Source organism: Leptonychotes weddellii, chromosome 5 (assembly GCF_054177405.1).
Source record: "Leptonychotes weddellii isolate Sample4059 chromosome 5, ASM5417740v2, whole genome shotgun sequence".
In the NCBI taxonomy this organism is placed as follows: domain Eukaryota; kingdom Metazoa; phylum Chordata; class Mammalia; order Carnivora; family Phocidae; genus Leptonychotes; species Leptonychotes weddellii.
Genome location: NC_138373.1, coordinates 88,461,230 through 88,482,327, shown reverse-complemented (window position 1 = coordinate 88,482,327; position 21,098 = coordinate 88,461,230). Strand labels below are relative to the sequence as shown.

Below are 21,098 nucleotides of genomic sequence, written 5' to 3'. Positions count from 1 at the left end.
CTAGATTTGCTACTTTATTTGCTAAGCAACCTTAAACAAATCATTTGATCTTATTGTCTGTTTCCTCATTTACAAACAGAAGGGACTCACAGGACTTTTGTCAGGAATAAATGAGAATAAACAGAAGAAAACATCTTTAAAGAAAAGTCCTACACAAATATTAAGTTGTTTTTAATTCTGAACTACCTTTATGAGTATCAAGAAAAATATGATACCATCTTTCTTTCTCTGAATTTAAAAATTTGAGTATCTCTTTATATAATACTTTATAATATTTGACTGGCTTCACAATTATTACTTTAAATCATGCCAGGGGGCGCCTGGTTGAGCGTCTGACTCTTGATTTTGGTCATGATCTTGGGGTCATGAGATCAAGCCTCACACTGGGCTCTGCGCTGGGCATGGAGACTGCTTGGGATTCTCTCTCTCTCTCTCTCTCTCCCTCCCCACCCCCAAATAAATAAAAATTTAAAAAAGTCATGCCGGAATGCACATGCTTTAGTCCCACTATTTTACCTACTTTTACCCTTGAACTACATGACACCATTCAGGACACCACCACTGAGCTTCAACCGTCAGTGGGTAGAGTGAAGAGTCCAAGAAGGGCAGACATGAGTCAGGGGAAAAGAACACAAAGAAGTGATGAAGGTATCACATCGTAGCATAAGACAAAAAGGAGACAAGAGAGGATGGTGGCCTGATATGGTAAGCGGTATCTTGTGGTATACTTCAAATAATGCAATCGGATTATTTTTATGTAAAATAAAATAAGCAAACAGAACAAGGAGGGAACCAGATGTCTATTCTGGTACTGAAGACTAAGGCCCACAAAAAGTAAGGCAAAAATCTAGATTTCCTGATTCTGAGCTCAGAGATTTTTTTATCACCTGAGAGCTCAACAACGGTTATTATTATTATTATTAACAGGAGGCAACATTTACTAAGTCATTAAAAATATATCAGATATTAATTACCCCTAAGTACTTAAATTTTTTTTTTTATTTTCAGGTAATCTCACACCCAAGGGGCTCAAACTCACATCCCTGAGATCAAGAGTCACACGCTCCTTTGACTGAATGAACCCGGCGCCTCACTCCCTAGGTACTTTATATTAACCTGTGGAGTGTTGGCCAAGCAGGATATTAAGGTTTGTTTTTTTTTTTTACTTTTATCTAGATTTTCTAAAATTTATACACTAAACATGTATTGTCTTTTGTGATTTTAAATATTTTAAATTTCTCTAAACACATAAATATATTGCTATTTAAACTATTCTAGGGAATAAAAAAAGGCTGACAAGCTTCGTAAATTTATTTCATAAAGAAGGCATAATCCTGATACCAAAACCTAGCAAAGAAAGAAAATTACAAATCAAACACTGATGTATCCCTGAAAAATTTCTAGAAATTGAAGTTTATCTATTTGTTACCTTATAGTGTAAAAATGGTTGCAGAGACTGTCAACATATTTTTGCAGTCCACATGGAATGGTCCTTTTTTTTTAAGATTTTACTTATTTGAGAAAGAGAGAGAGAGGGAGGGATAGAGCATGCATGAGCAGAGGGAAAAGCAGGCTCCCCACTGAGCAAGGAGCCCGATGCAGAACTTGATCCCAGGACTCTGGGATCATGACCCTAGCCGAAGGCAGTCGCTTAACCAACTAAGCCACTCAAGCGCCCCACACATGGACTGTTCTGATTTGAAATACACACTACATGGAGTACAAAAACTAATTTTTTGAGGGTCCTGGAAGGCATCTCAAAAAGGGGGCAGTCATCTTCCAGAACAGATGAATCAAAAGTACATTAGTCAAGGCTCCCCAGAGAAACGGCTGATTCTAGGACTGGGATAGGGAATGTGTATTTTAAGCCTGGAGCATTCTGTGGTGCCCAAAAATAAAAAGTATTTAAAAAAACAAATGATGGGGCACTGCAAAGTAACAGAGTAGCCAACTGAAAGCGTTATCAATGGCCAAAACTGGAACAATTTGAGCAACAAAATAATGTATTATTGGATTATAATCCAAATGCTAAAATAAATAATCTATGAGTCCATACTGATATAAATGGTTGAATAAACAGATAAATGGAAGAAAACAGACAAATCTCCCATATGGAAGAATTACAAACAATTTATGTGATATTTCTCCTTGCAGGAGGTGTAGCATAACTGTTAATTCCTCCGTTAAGTGTGGGCTATGCATAGTGACTTCCTTCTAAAGGGTGCAGTTCAGAAAGAAAGAAAAAGAGTACTTTCATAGTGAAGAAAACTTGCAAACAGTACCTCAGCCAGGTGATCAAGGCTTCACCATTAGTAATGGCATGTTAGGAGCCTCTACCCTTGCTATGATGTGATGAAAATGGCACTTTACTGGTGAAGTTTTCCTCCCAAAAATACATACCAGTCTAAGCATGCGAAGAACATCAAACCAATCTAAAATGAAGTACATTCCATAAAATACATAACCAGTATTTCTCAAAACAGTCAAGGTCACCAAAAACAAGGAAATTCTGAGAAACCACCACAGCCAAGAGGTGCCTAAAGAAATCTGAGTAGGGGCTCCTGGGTGGCTCAGTCTGTTAAGCATCTGCCTTTGGCTCAGATCAGGATCCCAGGGTCCTGGGATAGAGCCTGGTGTCAACAGGGCTCCCTGTTCAGTGGGGAGTCTGCCTCTCCCTCTCCCGTGCCCCCACAACTCATGTTCTCTCTAGTGCATGCTCTCTCAAATAAATAAATAAAATCTTTAAAAAGAAAATCTGAATGAAGTATGAACTTTATTAATGTATCAATATTGGCTCAGTTGTAATAAATGTACCACAATAATAAAGATGTTAACACGAGAAATTTGGTGTTAACTATCCTTGAAACTTTTTTATAAATCTAAAACCTTTTTAGTTAAAAAAAAAAAAAACCCCATCAGGTAAATGCTCTATGACTGCTCTGTGAAAAAGCTACGCCATGTGGATCAAGACTCTTACTGGAGGAAACTAACAGTGGTTTCAAATACTAACATGGAAGTTACTACAGCAAGACACCTGGAAATGCAATGGTATGTGGCATGCTCTTGATGAGAAAGAGCGAGGATTTAATGTTTCTCCAAAGCAACATGAGATGAGGACAAACGATCCTAAATAAAATGCTAACAAAGCAAACCCACAGTAAAGTAAAAGAATGATGTACTATGAAATAATCAGGGTTCAGAACGCTTCAGTAATTGAAAACCTAACAGTATAATTCATTACTACAATAATTCAAAGGAGATCATCTCAAAAATGCTATAGGAACAGGACAGATCATTAACATAATAGAGGCTATTATCTCAAGCTGAATACCAATTTATACTTAGAGGCTAAAAACCAGAGGCACACCCATTGAAGTACAGAACAGCATAAGGGACTACATAAACATTATTTTAGAAATTTCATCTAATGAAAAAGACAAAAAGAAAAGAAAAAACAAGCTACAGATACTTAGAAAGGGGAAATAAAACCACTATTATTTATCATTTATTTCCTAAGAAATCTCTGAAAAGAGTGAACAAAAAGCCCAAACTTTCAGATTTCAGTCTCTTACTATATACCAATGTTCACCCCCAACCTCAAACACTCTCTTAGCACAGAACAGACCCTGATTTACATGTTATTCTATGTAGCCATTAAAAATAATATTACAGAGGGACACCTGGCTGGCTCAGTCAGGAGAGCATGTGACTCTTGATCTCGGGGTTGTGAGTTCAAGCCCCACACGGGTATGGAGATTACTTAAAAATAATTTTAAAAAATTAAAATAATATTACAGAGTGATAACTTTGTATGGTGACTAATGGTAACTAAACTTACCACAGTGAGTATTTTGTAACGTATATAATTGTCATTAGGTTGTACACCTGGAATTAGTGTAATAATGTATGTCAACTAAACTTCAATAAAAAAATTAAAGAATGTTTAATAACCTTGGAAAATTTTTAATTCATATTGTTAAATAAAAAAGAGGAGATAACTAATCAAATATAGTATCATCCTATTAATATACACAAAGGTTGACTATATATACTAAAATGAACTCCAGTAGTCAAGGTTATTTATAAGTGGTAGAATTATAGGCAATTTTATTTAATACTTTAAAACTCGTATTTCACAAATTTTCTATGATAATATCAGTTTTATAATCATACATACAAAATGCTATTTTGAAATAATGTATTATAATAATTCTTACTTTTAAAAAAATATTTCTTACCCTTAAGGTTACTACTCGTGCTCTGGGGTTTCGAATAGATGGTCCGGCTGAAACATAATCGGTTGTGTCAATTTCAATGGGAAAATGCTTCTCGCATTTCTCATCACTGTCCAGTGCAGCTGGCCACTCAGTGCAGAAATCTGAGAATTAAGAAAAATTATCTCAAGTATAGTTTTGCCCAGTAAATTCTCATTGCAATGTGTGCTACCAGACAAAATCAAATTATTGAGGGAGATGACTCTAGAGTTACATGAAATGAAAGAACAGACTCCCTTCTGCACTTCACAAACACATCATCATCCTTTATCCCTTTTCTTCTTAGATGAATCCTAATTAGGGAATGTAATTAAATGAATGATTTAGGTAGCTCGAGTTTGGTGGGGAGCAGTAAGTTAGGTTAAAAAGGAACTATGACTTGATGAAGGCTTATTATAGCTTTGCACATACCCCATTATGGGACAGTTTAAGTCCCCCTCACCAACTGAAAGCAAACAGTTCATAGTGCTCAGAGCGTTACTGTTTTTGAAAAAAGCAACAGTTAATAGTAATTAATTTCCAAATGAAAGTTACCAAAGGTCTACTGAAGGGAACTGAAAGAAGCTCTGAAAAAGCTCTTAAAACAAAGTGAGATATGGTCTACATTCTCTCAGAAATTGAGTTGAATAGGGCCTCAAACTGAACAGGTACAAATGTCTAGGGCATTATTAAATAGATCCTTACAGTAATTCATGTTTCCTCTATGTGACTTCTGTGCCAATGGGGCTAAATGGAAAGAGGAACAGACTTGTCCTCATATTCAGGCAACAAGAATAGCCTAGAGGGGAGGCTGGACTGGCTCTGAGAACTGGGCCACCAACAGAAAGTTCCAAGCACTGTGAACAAGAAAGTGGTGCATCAATCCATCCCCACAGCACAGAGATATAAACTCGGGCCTCAAGTGGTGGGGGTTAGGGGAGATGGGACTTAAAAGGAAAAGAGCTCCCAGCATGTCCTACAGCTATCTGTATTGAGGGACTACATAAGAAGGTAGCTGATTTCCTTCTGCCCTGTTCCTATAAAGTTAGTGTGGTAGAGGGCTCTCAGCTTGAAATGAAAACTTCTGGCACTATCACATCCCCACCATGGAAATTTCACTCCTTAAAAACCTCATTCTAAGAATACCTAAAAGTAATTGGTTTCTTAGGTCAAACACATTAAACCTCACAGGGTCTGTGCTTTCTCCAAAAAGCACGACTGCAGGAGAGGCTGGTCACAGGCACATGCGGGAACTCTTCCACGTGATGATGTAAGGGGCAGTGAAAGGTACTTTGTCAGTAACACTTCCTAGAGGTAACAATTTTCTTACAGTAGGTACTATATTTAGCTCTCTTTTAGGCTTAGCAAAATGTCATTCTGGGTTACAGAGACTCTCCAAGATCTACAACTAAATATATGTTAGCAAATTAAGTATAGCTCACACCATTCCCTAAACACACTGCTTAAGAGAGCAATACTCACACACTTTGAGGGGAAAGAAGTATCTCTGCAATTAAGAACATTCTGACATTTAAATAAAATGAAAAGGGCATGATTACTGAAGTTAAATTTTATTCCCATCATGGAATAATTCCAATATCCTGCACTATAAGATGCAACACTGCCAAGCACTTTATAAGAGAGACGAGTCTGGAGAATTTTATGAGTTCTTGGGTTTGTACTCAGTCTTTTATTTTTTATAACTTTGAGGAAGTCATTTCAATAACCAGATGATAATTACAACTTTTAAATTACCGGATTATATGTCTAAAAAATACAGCCAACTGGAAAGCACATAATAGACCCCTATTCATCTGATAGGTAGAGCAATAGACTAGACTTCGGAGGACCTTGGTTTTTACTTAACTTCTACCACTGATTATTAAAGTTTGGGTAAATTACCTAACTTTCCTGTGCTTCAGATTTTCCACTTGCAAGTTAGATATAAAATCTGAACTGACCTACTTTGAAAGAAAATTGAGAAGAAATAGTTTTAAAAGCCTTTGAGTTATTTGGAAGATACAATCTAAATCTAGAAGCTGGCAAAAGTGTAAAGACAAAATTAAAGAAAGATTAAAGCACTTACTTAAATACTTAAATTATAATGCTACTCTTCTGAATGTGCTATATGAAAGCCTTTCATTTAAGAATTATGAAGTATTTTAGAAATACCTCATTAAAAAACCCAGTTTCTATATTATAAATGCACATTTAAAAATAATGCTTAAAAAGGAGAAAAATGAGATTTATCACAGTGTAATACATTCCTTAACTGGCTTCACAAAGGATCAAAAAGTGACACATGGTTTGTGCCAAACAGGGTACAAATTTGGAATAATGATCAGCGTAAGTCTATCACCAGACACCAGTGAAAATAGAAACATACAATCTAAAAGGACAGAAATGCATCCTACTAACTCAAAAAGAAGGCCACATACATGAAAGGAGATAGGAAAGATTGTTCTTCCCTCATTTCAAGAGTAAGGTCATTCTTCCTACTTTTTAGGACTTCTTTATCTCCTTCCTTATGTTTTTCAATAAAAGGCCCTTCCAAAAGCTCAAATTTCATCATAATCATGATCACTATACTATTTCTCCTTCTAGCAATATCAGGCTGCCTGTCAAGAGTTTTTAGATTTCATTTTCTTTCCTGAAAAGCCTTAACAAGTGTACTGAGCATTTATACATCTCCTTCTTAATTAGCATGAATTTAAGAATTCATCCAAAGGTACTAACTCTTGAATTAAACTACACAACCAATCACTAACAGCTGTGAACCTAAAACAATTCCAATGTCCTTCTTCTGTATGTAGTCCAATGCAAATTAGATCGGAAATTGAGTCAGAATATGTATATGTATGAAAACACTCATAAAACTGAAAAAAAAAGTTCTTTGCCTTTACCTCTGTGCATGTGGGAAGGAGAAAGAATAAGTGAGTCAGGGTGTCTGGGTGGCAGTCAGTTAAGCATCCGACTCTTGGGTTTTTGGCTCAGGTCATGATCTCAGGGTCATGAGATCCCGAGCCCCCTGTGAGGCTTTGCACTCAGCGCAGTCTGCTTGAGTTTCTCTTTCCCTCTCCCTTTCTCCCTCCCCTCTGATCTCTCTCTCTCTCTCTCAAATAAATAAATCTTAAAAAGAAGGGAATAAGTGAGTAAAATCTGTTTATATCTAGGAATCAATAAATATTGTTCAGACTCAATAAATTTAGAACTGGAGATATAATCGTGGTCTGGTGATTACTTCCATCTTATACATGTATACGAAAAAATATATATACTAATATAACTAAACATATATAAAATATAGAGAAAGGATATAAATATTATATAGAAAGAGACTATATGGAAAAATAACCAAATACACTCTCAGCAAGTAATTATCAGACCTAAACAATGATTAAAAGAGAACACTTCTAAAATGAGGGGCCAGGTGGGAAAGGAGAAATATAAGATTATTGCTTTTCATCATCAGCTTTCTGCTACTTGATGTTACCACATCTATGTATCACTATGAAGTTCTTATTTTAAACAATTTCAAGAAAACTCTCTGCAAAGTATCCCATTACTGACTCCACTGACTATTCTACTCAGCATCTTTCTACATTATCTCGTTTGGATTATATTGATTTGTATCTACTGGCAATACTCTACAATATTTTCTTCAGTCTTTTTATGTATGTGCTATCTATAATGTAACAATGAAGTCCCTAACCTACCTGAACAAGGACTATGATTTCTGGTTCTATTTTTATTCATAGCCACTTGTAGAGTAGTCTGCAAAAAAAAAAAAAAAAACATAACAATTCACTGAAAACTTGAAAATTTTTCTAAAAAAAGGAGAAACTAGCAATGACTCAGAACATAAGGCGATTTAATATATTAAAAATGAGGTTTTGTTCCTCCATCTTTATTGAGATATACTTGACATAAAACATTGTGTAAGTTTAAAGTATACAATATGTTGATTAGATGCACTTATGTATATTGCCAAATGATTACAATCATAACACTAGCTAACACCAGTGTCATCTAATTACCCTTTCTTTCTGTGGTAAGAATATTAAAGATCTATTCTCTTGGCAACTTTCAGTTATATAACACAGTATTAATAACTATAATCACTATTCTGTAGGCTAGATCCCCAGAACTTATCATAAAACTGGAAGTTTGCATTCTTTGACCAACATCTCCCTTCCCCCTCACCTCTCAGTCCCTACTATTCTGAGTTCAGCTTTTTTAGATTTCACATGTAAGTGAAATCATAACCTAATTGTCTTTGTCTTATTTCATTTAGCATAACGCCCTGAAGGCCCATCTATGTTGTCACAAATGGCAGGATGTCCTTCCTTCTCATAACTAAATAATATTAAACACACACACCACTTCTTTATCCAATCACCAACTTAGGTTGTTTCCATTTCTTGGCTGTAGTAAATAATGCTGCAGTGAACATAGGAGTACAGATATCTCTTTAATACATTGTTTTCATTTTTTTTTTCTTAAAGAATTTATTTATTTATTCATTTGAGAGAGCGAGAATGAGAGAGAGAGAGAGAGAGAGCACATGAGAGGGGGGAGGGTCAGAGGGAGAAGTAAACTCCCTGCTGAGCAGGGGACTCCAGGATCATGACCTGAGCCGAAGGCAGTCGCTTAACCAATTGGGCCACCGAGGCGCCCCTCTTTTGAATATATATATATCCCGTAGTGGCTATACCAATTTACATCTCTAGCCAACAGTACAAAAGGGTTTCCCTTTTCTCCACATCTTCACCAACACTTGGTATCTCTTGCCTTCTTGATGATAGCCATTTCTAGCAGGTGAGAGGTAATAGCTCCTGTGGTTTTGATTTGCACTAATCTTCCCATGATTAGTGATGTTGATCCATCTTTTCATGTGTCCATTGACGATCTGTATGTCTTCCTTGGAAAGATGTCTATTCAGGTCCTCTGCCCATTTTTAAATCAAATTATTTGAGTTATTTTGGTGTTGAGTTGTATAAGTTCTTTATATATTTTATATACCCCTTATTAGATATATCATTTGCAAATACCTTCTCCCATTCAGTAGGTTGCCTTTTCATTTTGTTGATGGTTTCCTTCATTGTGCAAAAAATTTTTATTTTGGTGGTCTCAAGTTTATTTTTGCTTTTGTTTCCCTTCCCAAGGAGACATATCAAGAAAAATATTCCTATGACCAATGTCGAAGAAATAACTGCCTATGTTTTAAGCAGTTTTATGATTTCAGGTCCACATTTATGTTTTATGTATACTTTAATGCATTCTGAGTTTATTTTTGTGTGGCATAAGAAAGTGGTCCAGTTTCATTCTTTTGCATATAGCTGTCCCATTTTCCCAGCACCATTTATCAAAGAGACTGTCCTTTCCTCATTGCATATTCTTGCCTCCTTTGTCACACATGAATTGACTATTTAAGTGTGGGCTTATTTCTGGGCTCTCTATCTTGTTCCATTAACTTAGGTGTCTATTTTTGTGCCGATATCATATTGTTTTGATTACTATAGCTTGTCGTATATCTTGAAATCTGAGACTGTGATACCTTCAGCTTTGGTGTTTCTCAAGATTGGTTTGGCTATTCAGGAACTTTTGTGGTTCCATACAAATTTTAGGATTCTTCCTTCTAGTTCTGTGAAAAATGCTGTTGCTATTTTGATCCGGATTATATTCAATCTGTAGTTTGATTTGGATAGTATGAACATTTTAACAATATTAATTCTTCCAATCCTCTGCTTATTTTTTAATTGGATTGTCTGGGATTTTTTGCTATTGAGTTGCATGAATTCTTTTTATATTTTGGATATTAACCTCTGACCCGAGGTTTGCAAATATTTTCTCCCATTCTGTAGGTTGCCCTTTCCTTTTGTCAATGGTTTTCTTTGCTGTGCAGTAGCTTTATAGTTTGATGTAGTCCCACCTGTTTATTTTTGCTTTTGTTGCCTTTGCTATTGGTATCAAATCCAAAAATCACTGCCAAGACCCATGTCAAGGAGCTTACTGCCTATGCTTTCTTCTAATTTTGTTTTGTTAATGTGATATATCACATTGACTGATTTTTATGTTGGACCATCCTTGCATCCCTGAAATAAATCCCACTTGATCTGACATGATCTTTTTAATGTACTGTTGAATTTGGTTTAGTAATATTTTGTTGAGGATTTTTGTATCAGTGTTAATGAAGGAATTTGGCCTGTAATACTTCTTATAGTATCCTTGTCTGGTTTTGGTCATCAGGGTAATGCTGGCTTCCTAAAATGAGTTTGGAAGTGTTCCCTCCTCTTCTTTTTTGGAAGAATTTTTCTTTAAACAAGATTTTATTTATTGATTTGAGAGAGAGAGGGAGAGAGCATGAGTGTGTGTGGGGGGGGGAAACAGAGGGAGAGGAATAAGCAGACTCCACACTGAGCAGGGAGCCCAATGAAGGGCTCGATCCCAGGACCCTGGGATCCCGACGAGTGAAAGGCAGATGCTTAACCGACTGAGCCACGCTGGCACCCCTTTTTTGGAAGAATTTGAGAAATACTGGTACTATCTCTTTAAATGATTAGAATTTGCAGGTTAAGCCATCTGATCTTGGATTTTTTTGTTGTTTTGGGGAGGTTCTTTATTTTTTCTAAAGATTTTATTTATTTGACAGAGAGAGTGAGAGAGCACAGCAGGGGGAACAGTAGAGGGAGAGGGAGAAGCAGGCTCCCCGCCAAGCAGGGAGCCCGATGCAAGGCTTGATCCCAGGACCCTGGGATCACGACCTGAGCTGAAGGCAGACGCTTAACCATCTGAGCCACCCAGGCCCCCCTGTTGGGAGGTTCTTGATTACTGATTCAATCTTCTTACTAGTAATGGGTCTGTTCAGATTTTCTATTTCTTTTTTTTAAAGATTTTATTTGTTTATTTGAGAGAGTGAGTGAGTGAGAGAGCACGAGAGCAGGGTGAGGGACAGAGGGAGAAGCAGACTCCATGCTGAGCAAGGAGCCTGACGCAGGACTCGATCCTGGGACTCCAGGATCATGACCTGAGTGGAAGGCAGACGCTTAACCAACTGAGCCACCCAGGCGCCCCAGATTTTCTATTTCTTCATGATTCAGTCTTGGTCGGTTGTCTGTTTCTAAAAATTTATCCATTTCTTCTAGGTCGTCAAATTAGTTGGCATGTAATTGTTCACAGTAGTCCCTTATGATCCTTTGTATTTCTGAGGAATCAACTGTAACGTCTACTCTTTTATTTACAATTTTATTTGAGTCCTCTCTTTTTTCCTGATGTGTCTAATTAAAGGTTTGTGTATATTGTTATCTCTTCAAAAAACCAGCTTTTAGTTTCGTTCATCTTTTTTCTTGCCTTTTTAGTCTGTATTTCCATTCTAATCTTTGTTATTTCCTTCCTTCTACTAACTTTGGGCTTAGTTCTTTTTCTAGTTCCTTGAGGTGTATACGGAGTTGTTTATTTGAGATCTCTTTTTTCTTAATGTACGCTATCAACTTCCCTCTTAGAACTGTTTTTGTTGCATCTCATAAGTTTTGGTATGTTGCTTCCATTTATATTTGTCTCAAGATTTTTTTTTTTAACTTTCCTTTTGATATTTTTCCTTGAACCAATGGTTGTTTAGGGACATGTTCAATCTCCATATATTTGTGAATTTTCCAGTTTTCTTCTTATAATACATTTCTAGTTTTATACCATTGTGAACAGAAAAGGTGCCTGGTATGACTTCAGTATTTTACAATTTGTTAAGATTTGTCTTTTGGCCTGACATATGATCTGTTCTGGAGAATGCTTCAGGTGTGCTTGAGAAGAATCTGTACTCTGCTTCTTTTGGATGGAATGTTCTGTAAACATCTGTTAAACCCATCCAGTCTAACATATAGTTTACATCCAGTGTTTCCTTACTGATTTTCTGTCTGGATGATCTATCTATTGTTGAAAATAGTGTATTGAAGTCCCCTACTGTTGTATTACCATCTGTTTCTCCCTTTAGTTCTCTTAGTCAATATTAAGTTCATATACTAAAACAACCACTTACCTTTAAGAGCTTCACAGTGCTTTTTAATCGCTACAGGAGTTAAATGCAGAAAATTGGGTATCTAAAATAGAGAAATTTAAAGGATAAATTAGCCTACTGTCTCAAAAACATAAAAAAGAATTTTTTCATAAAACTAAATCCTAAGCACAATAAACCTTATAATAAAATTTAGTTTTTTTTCTTTTTTTTTTTAAAGCTTTTATTTATTTATTTGACAGAGAGAGAGATAGTGAGAGCAGGAACACAAGCAGGGGGAGTGGGAGAGGGAGAAGCAGGCTTCCTGCCGAGCAAGGAGCCCGATGTGGGACTCGATCCCAGGACCCTGGGATCATGACCTGAGCCGAAGGCAGACGCTTAACGACTGAGCCACTCAGGCGCCCAATAAAATTTAGTTTTTACAATATTAATTTATGTCACATGTGTAATGAATTCCTTGAATTATAGATTCATGATGTATCTTATGATGACCATAGTGGGGAAAAATAAATGCTGTTTTTATAGTACTCTTCCTGCCACAAATCTACAGGTATACATATTTTCCTTATAAAACTGAAAGCACTTAAGGAGAGATTATTGTTTAATCATTCTAATTTTCCTGGAATACAAAAAGAAATAAAAACTATTCAAGGTCCTACAGTCTTAACACTTTGGTTAACATCCTTCTAGACATCTCTTTAAAAAATAGATATACATATGCAATTTTACATAAATGGATTCATACTTTTCCAGAAACTGTTTTTTAAAGATTTATTTGAGAGAGAGAGAGCGCGCACATAAGCGCAAACGACTGGGAGGGGCAGAGAGAGAGGGAATCTCAAGCAGACTCCACGCTGAGTGCAAGCCCAATGTAGGGCTTGATCTCATGACCCTGAAATCATGACCTGAGTCGAAACGAGGAGTCAGACACTCAACCAACTGTGCTACCCAGGCGCCCCTAAACTAAGTTCTCTTCTTTCATTTAAAGAAAAGATTAGTTTCCTCAATGTTTGTTTCCTTATATCTCTTGAAACATTCAGATTTCCAAATTTCATTTACCCGTCTCTAGCAGCAGACAACTCCTTCTCCACGTTACCATCTCATTTTTTACCATCATCTTTTAGCAAAATTTTTTCTGTTTTTCCAGACTGTCATATATATGCTAAGTGAAATAAGTCAGAAAAGGACAAACACCATATGATTTCACTTATATGTGGAATCTAAAAAACAAAATAAACAAAAAGCAGAAACAGACCGGTAAATACAGAGAACAAACTGATGGTTGCCAGAGGGGAAGGGGCAGGAAGGGATGGAAGAAATGGGTAAAGGGGAGTGGGAGATACAGGCTTCCAGTTATGGAATAAATAAGTCATAGGGATAAAAGGTAGAGCATAGAAAATACAGTCAATAATACTGTAATAGTGCTGTATGGTGACAGATGGTAGCTACACTCGTGGTGAGTACAGCATAACACACAGGCTTGTGGAATCACTACGTTGTACACCTGAAACTAATGTAAAATTGTGTGTCAACTATACTTCAATAAAAAAAAAAAGTGGAAAACACAGTTTATGACAATTATACTTATATACATATGTAACATGAACCATCTAAGATACGCATTCTCAGGCTAAGCATATTCATATTTTCTTTAAAAATGCTTATAGTTCACAGTGCCTGGATGGCTCAGTCAGTTAAGTGTCTGCCTTCAGCTCAGGTCATGATCCCTGGGTCTTGGGATCGACCCCTGCATCGGGCTCCCTGCTCAGCAAGGAGCCTGCTTCTCCCTCTGCCCCTCCCCTCCCTGAGCCCCCGCCCCCCCCCGCCCCCCGCTCACTCGCGATCTCTCTCGCAAAAATAAATAAATAAAATCTTAAGGAAAAAAAAGCTTATAGTTCATAAATCATTATAGATGCTACCAACTGAAGCATTTAATATGACATATTTTGCTTCAAGAAATAAAGAAGTTTAAGGACCATAACAATATTAAATAATGTTGTACTTTTCTGGATAGAAAGTTTTAAAATCTTTCTTTTAAAAGTAGATTCAGGGACCGCTGGGTGGCTCAGTTGGTTAAGCGTCTGCCTTCAGCTCAGTTCATGGGATCGAGCCCTGTACCCTCTGCCTCTCCCCGCCGTTGGTGCTCTCTTGCGTGCGCGCTTCCTCTCCCTCACTCTCTCTCAAATAAATAAGATCTTTTTAAAAAAAAGTACATTTCAGACCCCAATTCTCAATCTCAAATTAGGTTATTTCACTTTTCCTAGTTCCACTTGAAAGATACAAGACAGAAAAAATACAATAGAAAAGGAAAAACCAAAAGGGAAGGCATAGGACCAACTGATTATATTCTCAAATGCCCAGGACTCTTTGAGTCTTCTTCACCATGGACAATCAGAATATATCATCCATTATTACCTGAAAAAAAAATTTTTAACTAAAATACAATAAGCTGCTGCTACATAATGAACCCTGAAGTACAAGGCAGGGTAGGAGTGGAAGAGGATCAGCATTTATTTAGATGTAAGTCTTAGCCAATGAATCAGCAATTTATCTTACCTTTAAAAGTTCTAGATTTCCCTCCTTTGCCATGGGCACCCCCCTTTTTACTGGATAACCCATTCGAATGGGAAGAGGTACAGCAGAGGGTTTAAATGGTGCTGCAACAGGATAAACACTAGGCCAGTCTTGGTCAACGGTCATTTTCTCTGTCCTAGGAGGTAGTGCCTACGGAATATAAAATAGTTTAGTATTTTAAATATGAACACGATCTTTAATTTTAAAGCAAAAAGGGCTACAATTAAAAGAAACATAAGCAGAATTGCAACCTACATAAAATCTGACCTCTTATAAAGCTGTTGCTATTCAAATGAAAAAACACCAAACCTACCTAATATTTTTGCACTGTTTCTACAAACCCTCTGTTAAGAATCCCCTTTAACAGCACACTTCCTTCACTAAAAATTTCTGTGGATTTAGACTTTTAGCAAATTTTTAATATTTTGTGAAAGAGTAACAGTGTATTTTGAAATATAGATCTTCCTCAACTCATGATGGGCTTATGTCCAAGTAACAACGTATTCTGAAATACAGATCTTCCTCAACTCACAATGGGTTTACTGGAACAGTGAGTGTTTACATTGATTGAGTGTCCCAATAAACCCATCGTAAGTTGAAAACTCCGTAAGTCAAAAATGCTTTTAATACACCTAACCTACCGAACAGCATAGCTTAGCCTAGCATGCCTTAAATGTGCTCAGAACACTTACATTAGCTTACATTTGGGTAAAACCATCTAAAACAAAGCCTATTTTATAGTAAAGTGTTGAATATATCATACAATTTACTGAATACTGTACTGAAAGTAAAAAAAAAAAAACAAAACGGTTCTATGGGTCCAGGTTTGTTATTAAGTGTCTTGGGTATTTACCCTCATGACTGCGTGGCTGACTGGCAGCCATGCCTAACTGCCACTGCCTGGCACTGTGCAAGTTTCACACCGCATCATGCTAGCCCAGGAAACGATGAAATTCAAAATTCCTAGCACGGTTTCTACTGAATGTGTACTGCTTTCTCACCACCATAAAGTTGAAAAATTGTAAGCTGAACCACTGTAAGCTGGTGACCATCTTTAGTTTTTAGAACTTTTCTGATGGAAGTCAGTACATGAGGGGACACTGAAAATTTGAAATAAAGGAAATAAGAAATAAATAACAAGAACTTGGAAGTAAGTAAATGAGTTAAACTAACTGAATACGTACATAATGAGAAATTATGTCTCCTAGTTCCAGAGAACAGCTATGTGACAGTTTAGTCAATCACACTAACATACACATTTTTTTTTTTTTAAAAAACTGTATTCATTAGAAGGGGATGGCCAGAATACAAAAGTAGGGTTTAAAGAAGCAAAATCTGGCAATGACCAACAATGCAATATCAAAACCAGTGTACTGTACGCCCTGGAAGAAGGTAATATTCCTATGAAAACAACTACTCTAGATAATTACAATTTGGTACCATTTAACTTCCATCTAATAATTTGTCTCTGTTCTGACTCCATCCTCAACAAGTGACCTTAGGATTTGGATTCTTCCACTGACTTGCCTACAGGGTGAGACCAAACTAGTGAGATTAATACACACATCCCAGGCTTCATGATTATTAAAAGCATCATCAAAAATAATTCTAGGGGCACCTGGGTGGCTCAGTCATTGAGCGTCTGCCTTCGGCTCAGGTGATGATCCCAGGGTCCTGGGATTGAGCTCCACACCGGGCTCCCTGCTTAGTGGGAAGCCTGCTTCTCCCTCTCCCATTTCCCCTGCTTGTGTTCCCTCTCTCGCTATGTCTCTGTCAAATAAATAAATAAAATCTTAAAAAAAAAAAAAATTCTATATTCTAGTTTAATATACACTTATTTCCCAGGCGTGTGTGAATGAGTCCATCTCTTAAAGATGATCCATTTTTTGGGGTACTGACAAAAACTAGTCAAAGACTAGAGCCAAAGCTCTGGCAGTCACCAAGTACACATCCCCTTGTGAAGCTTTCTTGGGCAGCACTCTTCTGCCTGATCATGAATATATGCCTCACTTTAGAACTTCAGAAATCATTAAGATAGTATAGACTACATTGTTTACCTTTCTTCTCAGTGGTCTTTCATATCTGGATGTTCTGTCTGCTGTACCTAAAAGACAACACAGTAGTTATAGAGAGCTGAATAATGTACAGTTGTTCAACACTGATCATGATCCCATAACTCTCAGATTATTTCAGGTATTCAGTAATACAAAAATGAAACAATAATCCATTTTCTGTAAGCTCTGGGACTAAATCATCTTAATGAAAAGTCAGAAATAGTTAAAAGTCCAGAGTTATTTAAATGTAAAGTGCAGGGACACCTGGGTGGCTCAGTCGGTTAAGCATCTGCCTTCGGTTCAGGTCATGATCTCGGGGTCCTGGGATCTAGCCCCGCATCGGGCTCCATGCTCAGCAGGGGAGCCTACTTCTCCCTCTGCCTGCAGCTCCCCCTGCTTGTGCTCTCGCTCACTCTCTCTCGCCCATGCTCTCTCTCTCTAGCAAATGAATAAAATCTTAAAAATAAAAAAAATAAATGTAAAGTGCATTGTGATTGATGATATAGTGAATTCATCATCTAAAGAAATATTTTCAATAAATTTTAAGGTTCATAGTCAAACTCACTTTCCCAAATTAAAATATCTAGTTAGAAATAAGTATTTTACATCTTTAAAGATAACTGATTTGAAATGTTTTAACTATAAATAGACTTCTCGTATTTGGAATTATTTGGTTCCACCAAAACAAAACCCTTGTTTCTCCTTCTGTATTGCATATTAGAACTGCCAATGCTACAATAATGCCAGTAACAACACAAATCATAGCCATTCCTAATAAATCATACAACCACATAAGAGAGTAAATTAGGGGCACCTGGGTGGCTCAGTTGTTAAGCGTCTGCCTTCAGCTCAGGTCATGATCCCAGGGTCCTGGGATCAAGCCCTGCATTAGGCTCCCGGCTTGGCAGGAAGCTGCTTCTCCCTCTCCCACTCCCCCTGCTTGTGTTCCCTCTCTCGCTGTCTCTCTCTCTGTCAAATAAATAAATAAAATCTTAAAAAAAAAAAGAGAGTAAATTATTTACATACAGTATATACCTTTCAAAATATTACCTTATGCCTGTTTTGCTACATTACAGTAACAATAGCCAGACACTGTGCTATGTGCTTTTCATTATCTCAATCTTATTGTTCACAGTAACTGTAAGTACTATTATTATTCTTAGAGGTCATTTAGAGCCAAGAAAACTAAGAATCAAAGAGTCAGGGTGACAATAGCATTGCATATAGGACTCTTCACACTCTGAACCACTTTTATCTCTAGCTTCATCTCCCTTCACAGTTAAACTTCCAGTACCAGAGCCTTTGGACTGTCTCCAAACTTACTGTTCTCTCTGCTGGAATGTGCATCCCTTCTATCTGTCTGGCTTCTGTCCCCTTCTGCCTCCCCATCTCATTTCTTTATCTGACAAATTCTTATTCATCCCTTGATAGTAATTCATTTATTCACTCAAAAATCATTTGAGTGATATTGTGTACCAGAAACAGAGAAGGCAGCAATGAGTAAGAGAAACACAGACCTTGCTTTCACAGAATGTAGTCTGTCAAATAAGATAACTATTTAACAAATAATTTCAATAAATAGTCGTAATATTAATGGCAACATATAGCGGGGGACCAAACTTAGTCATTAGTTGGAGAAAATCTCCCTGAAGAACTGGATGTTAAGCCTAAACCTTAACGATAAGCAAGAGGTAGCCCTGGGAACAGGCAAGTGAGAAAGTTTCTACAGAGAAAAGGAGATGGAAAAATCAATGGGAACAGTTCAATATGGCTGAAATTTAAGATTAGAACAGAAAGAACACTGAGAAAAGAGGTTGCAAATATTTAATAAGCACCTCAACTATAAAACATCATTGACAGAGCTCTTGATATTCTTCTTCCAGTCTTCCTGATCCCTGTAAATGATACTGCTATTTATCCGATTACTCCGGATAAGAATCTAACCTGCTTCCAGAGACTTTTCCTCATGCCCCATATCAAATCCATCAGTAAGTCCTCCCAGCTATACCTTTAAAATATATCCCATATCCAACCATGCCACCTTCTCTGCTATTACCTCAATCCAACTCACCATCATTTCATTTGGACTACTGCAAAAGCTTCCAAACTGATCTCCTGGATTCCACTCTTACCCCACTAAAGTTGGTTCTCCACACAGTAGTCAGTGACTTTTTTTTTTAATATTTTATTTATTTATTTGACAGACAGAGAGAGCACAAGCAGGGAGAGCAGCGGGCAGAGAGAGAAGCAGGCTCCCCACAGAGCAGGGAGCCCAATGCGGAGCCCGATGGGGGCTCAATCCCAGGACCCCAGGATAATGACCCGAGCCTAAGAAGGCAGATGCTTACCCGAATGAGCCACCCAGGTGCCCCAGTGGTCAGTGAACTTTTAAAAGTATAAATCAGGGGCGCCTGCGTGGCTCAGTCGGTTAAGCATCTGACTCTTGATTTCGGCTTAGGTCATGATCTCAGGGTCATGGGATCAATCCCTGTGTCAGGCTCCACACTCAGCACAGTCGGCTTGTTCCTTTCCCTCTGCTCCAGCCCAACCTAAATAATAAAAATAATTTTTAAAGAAGTATAAATCACATTATATCACTTCCATGTTCAAAACCTTCCAGTATAATCCCAAACTTATAATAAACTCCAAGCCAAATGCCTAAAAGCCATTGTGAGATCTGATCATTACTTATCTTTCCAACACCTTAGACTACCACTCACCTATGTTCACTTACCTCCAAGTTGACTTTGTTTCTGTTCCTTGATCACCTCCCTAAGCTTGTTCTCACTTCTGGGCCTTTGCACTTGCAGATCCCTATGCCAACAACGCCCTTCCCCCCGCCGATCTTGGCATGGTATATACCATGGGCTCTGCTCAAATGTCACTTCCCCAAGGAGGGCTTTCCTGTCTACCCAATCTTTTCCTACTCTGTAGCCAGTACCCCTCCAATCCATCATTCTCAATACCTGCTTTATTTTTCTTCAAAGCACTAATCACCACCTGACACTGTACTGACATTGTTTTGTCTGACCTTCCCAAAAGACTGTAAACTTCAGGAGGTGAGAGACCTTGCCATATCCCAGTATCTAGAACACTACCCAGCACACAGTAGGAGTTAAGTATTTACAAAATGAATAAAAAACTTACAAGATACAAGCATTAAGACTATAAAGGGCCACTCTGACAAATTAAGGAATTTAGGAATTTATCCTATCTTAAAGCAATGAGAAATCATTCAAAGATTTTGAACAAGGGAGTGGCAAGGTAAGATTCGCTTTTTGAATACTTCAGTCTGGTTGTGAGAATTCAAGGCAGGAGAGCAAGAGCAGAAATAGGGACCAGTAAAGAAACTACTGCAGAAGTGAGAGACGGTGGCCGAGACTGATCTGTTGCTAATACGAAGATTAGAGATGTTACAGAAGGTAGCGTGGATAGCACCTGGTGAATGACTGGACACGCCCCCTCTTTGACACGGCTTTCCCTGACTCCCGTGGGCTCTTCGTCAATGCCCCTGTGTTACTCTATTCACGCTTCCCTTACAGCACCTCACACTACATACAGTGTGACTCCGTTAACAAATCTGTCTTGTCCATAGACTCTTCCAAGGCAAAAACAGTATCTTGAATGAAGGTCATTTCAATAATGCCTGTTGAATGAAGGTCATCCCATTTGGCATAGTTAGGGCTGGAATTCAAAGCGGCAGTTTGTCCCAGGACAGCTGTATGCTTCTCTTAACGTTCGAGAAAACCCATGGTTTAACACTGCCCAACAAACACGACCGGGCACCAGTAACTAGAGTGACCCTGTGCCAGTGGCCGCGCAAGGGAGCACCAGAAAGCGCGGGTCGCTCTAAGGGGGTGGGGGGAGCAAGCTCACCGCGCCCAGAGCACCCAGAAGCAGAAATCGGCGACTAGAAACCCGGTGACACGGGCGCAGAGAAGAGACCCACACCTGCGGCTTTTCTACTGGGAGGGCCAGCGACAGGCTGGCAGAGGACGTCCCAGCTTCCCCCAGGCGGTGCGGACTCCGCCACCGCGGCGGCCATCATGGATTCGGTATTCCGCCCTCACCTCCCCCAAAGCCCGGAGGCGACGCGACAGACACTCACGCGGGCTTGGTATCGCAGAGCGCGTGGCCAGAGACACGGACGTACAGAGGGCACGCAGGGTCCTGGCCCCCGGCTGCAGGGCCAGCCACGCGGGGAGCGCG

At 38.1% G+C, this 21,098-nt stretch overlaps 1 protein-coding gene across 1 annotated transcript in view; it reads right to left on the bottom strand.

Annotated features, from left to right (window-relative positions):
• MRPS35 (mitochondrial ribosomal protein S35) overlaps positions 1–21,086 on the bottom strand; it is a 43,485-nt gene extending 22,399 nt beyond the window's left edge. Inside the window, exons 1-5 of the mRNA XM_006740827.3 lie at positions 20,998–21,086; positions 16,893–16,939; positions 14,818–14,985; positions 12,286–12,346; positions 4,239–4,378 (exon numbers count right to left, since the gene is read on the bottom strand). Of these exons, the coding sequence (XP_006740890.2) occupies positions 4,239–4,378; positions 12,286–12,346; positions 14,818–14,961 (345 nt within the window). The 5' untranslated portion in view covers positions 14,962–14,985; positions 16,893–16,939; positions 20,998–21,086. The remainder of the gene's footprint in view (positions 1–4,238; positions 4,379–12,285; positions 12,347–14,817; positions 14,986–16,892; positions 16,940–20,997) is intronic.
• Between the last annotated feature and the right edge of the window lie 12 nt (positions 21,087–21,098).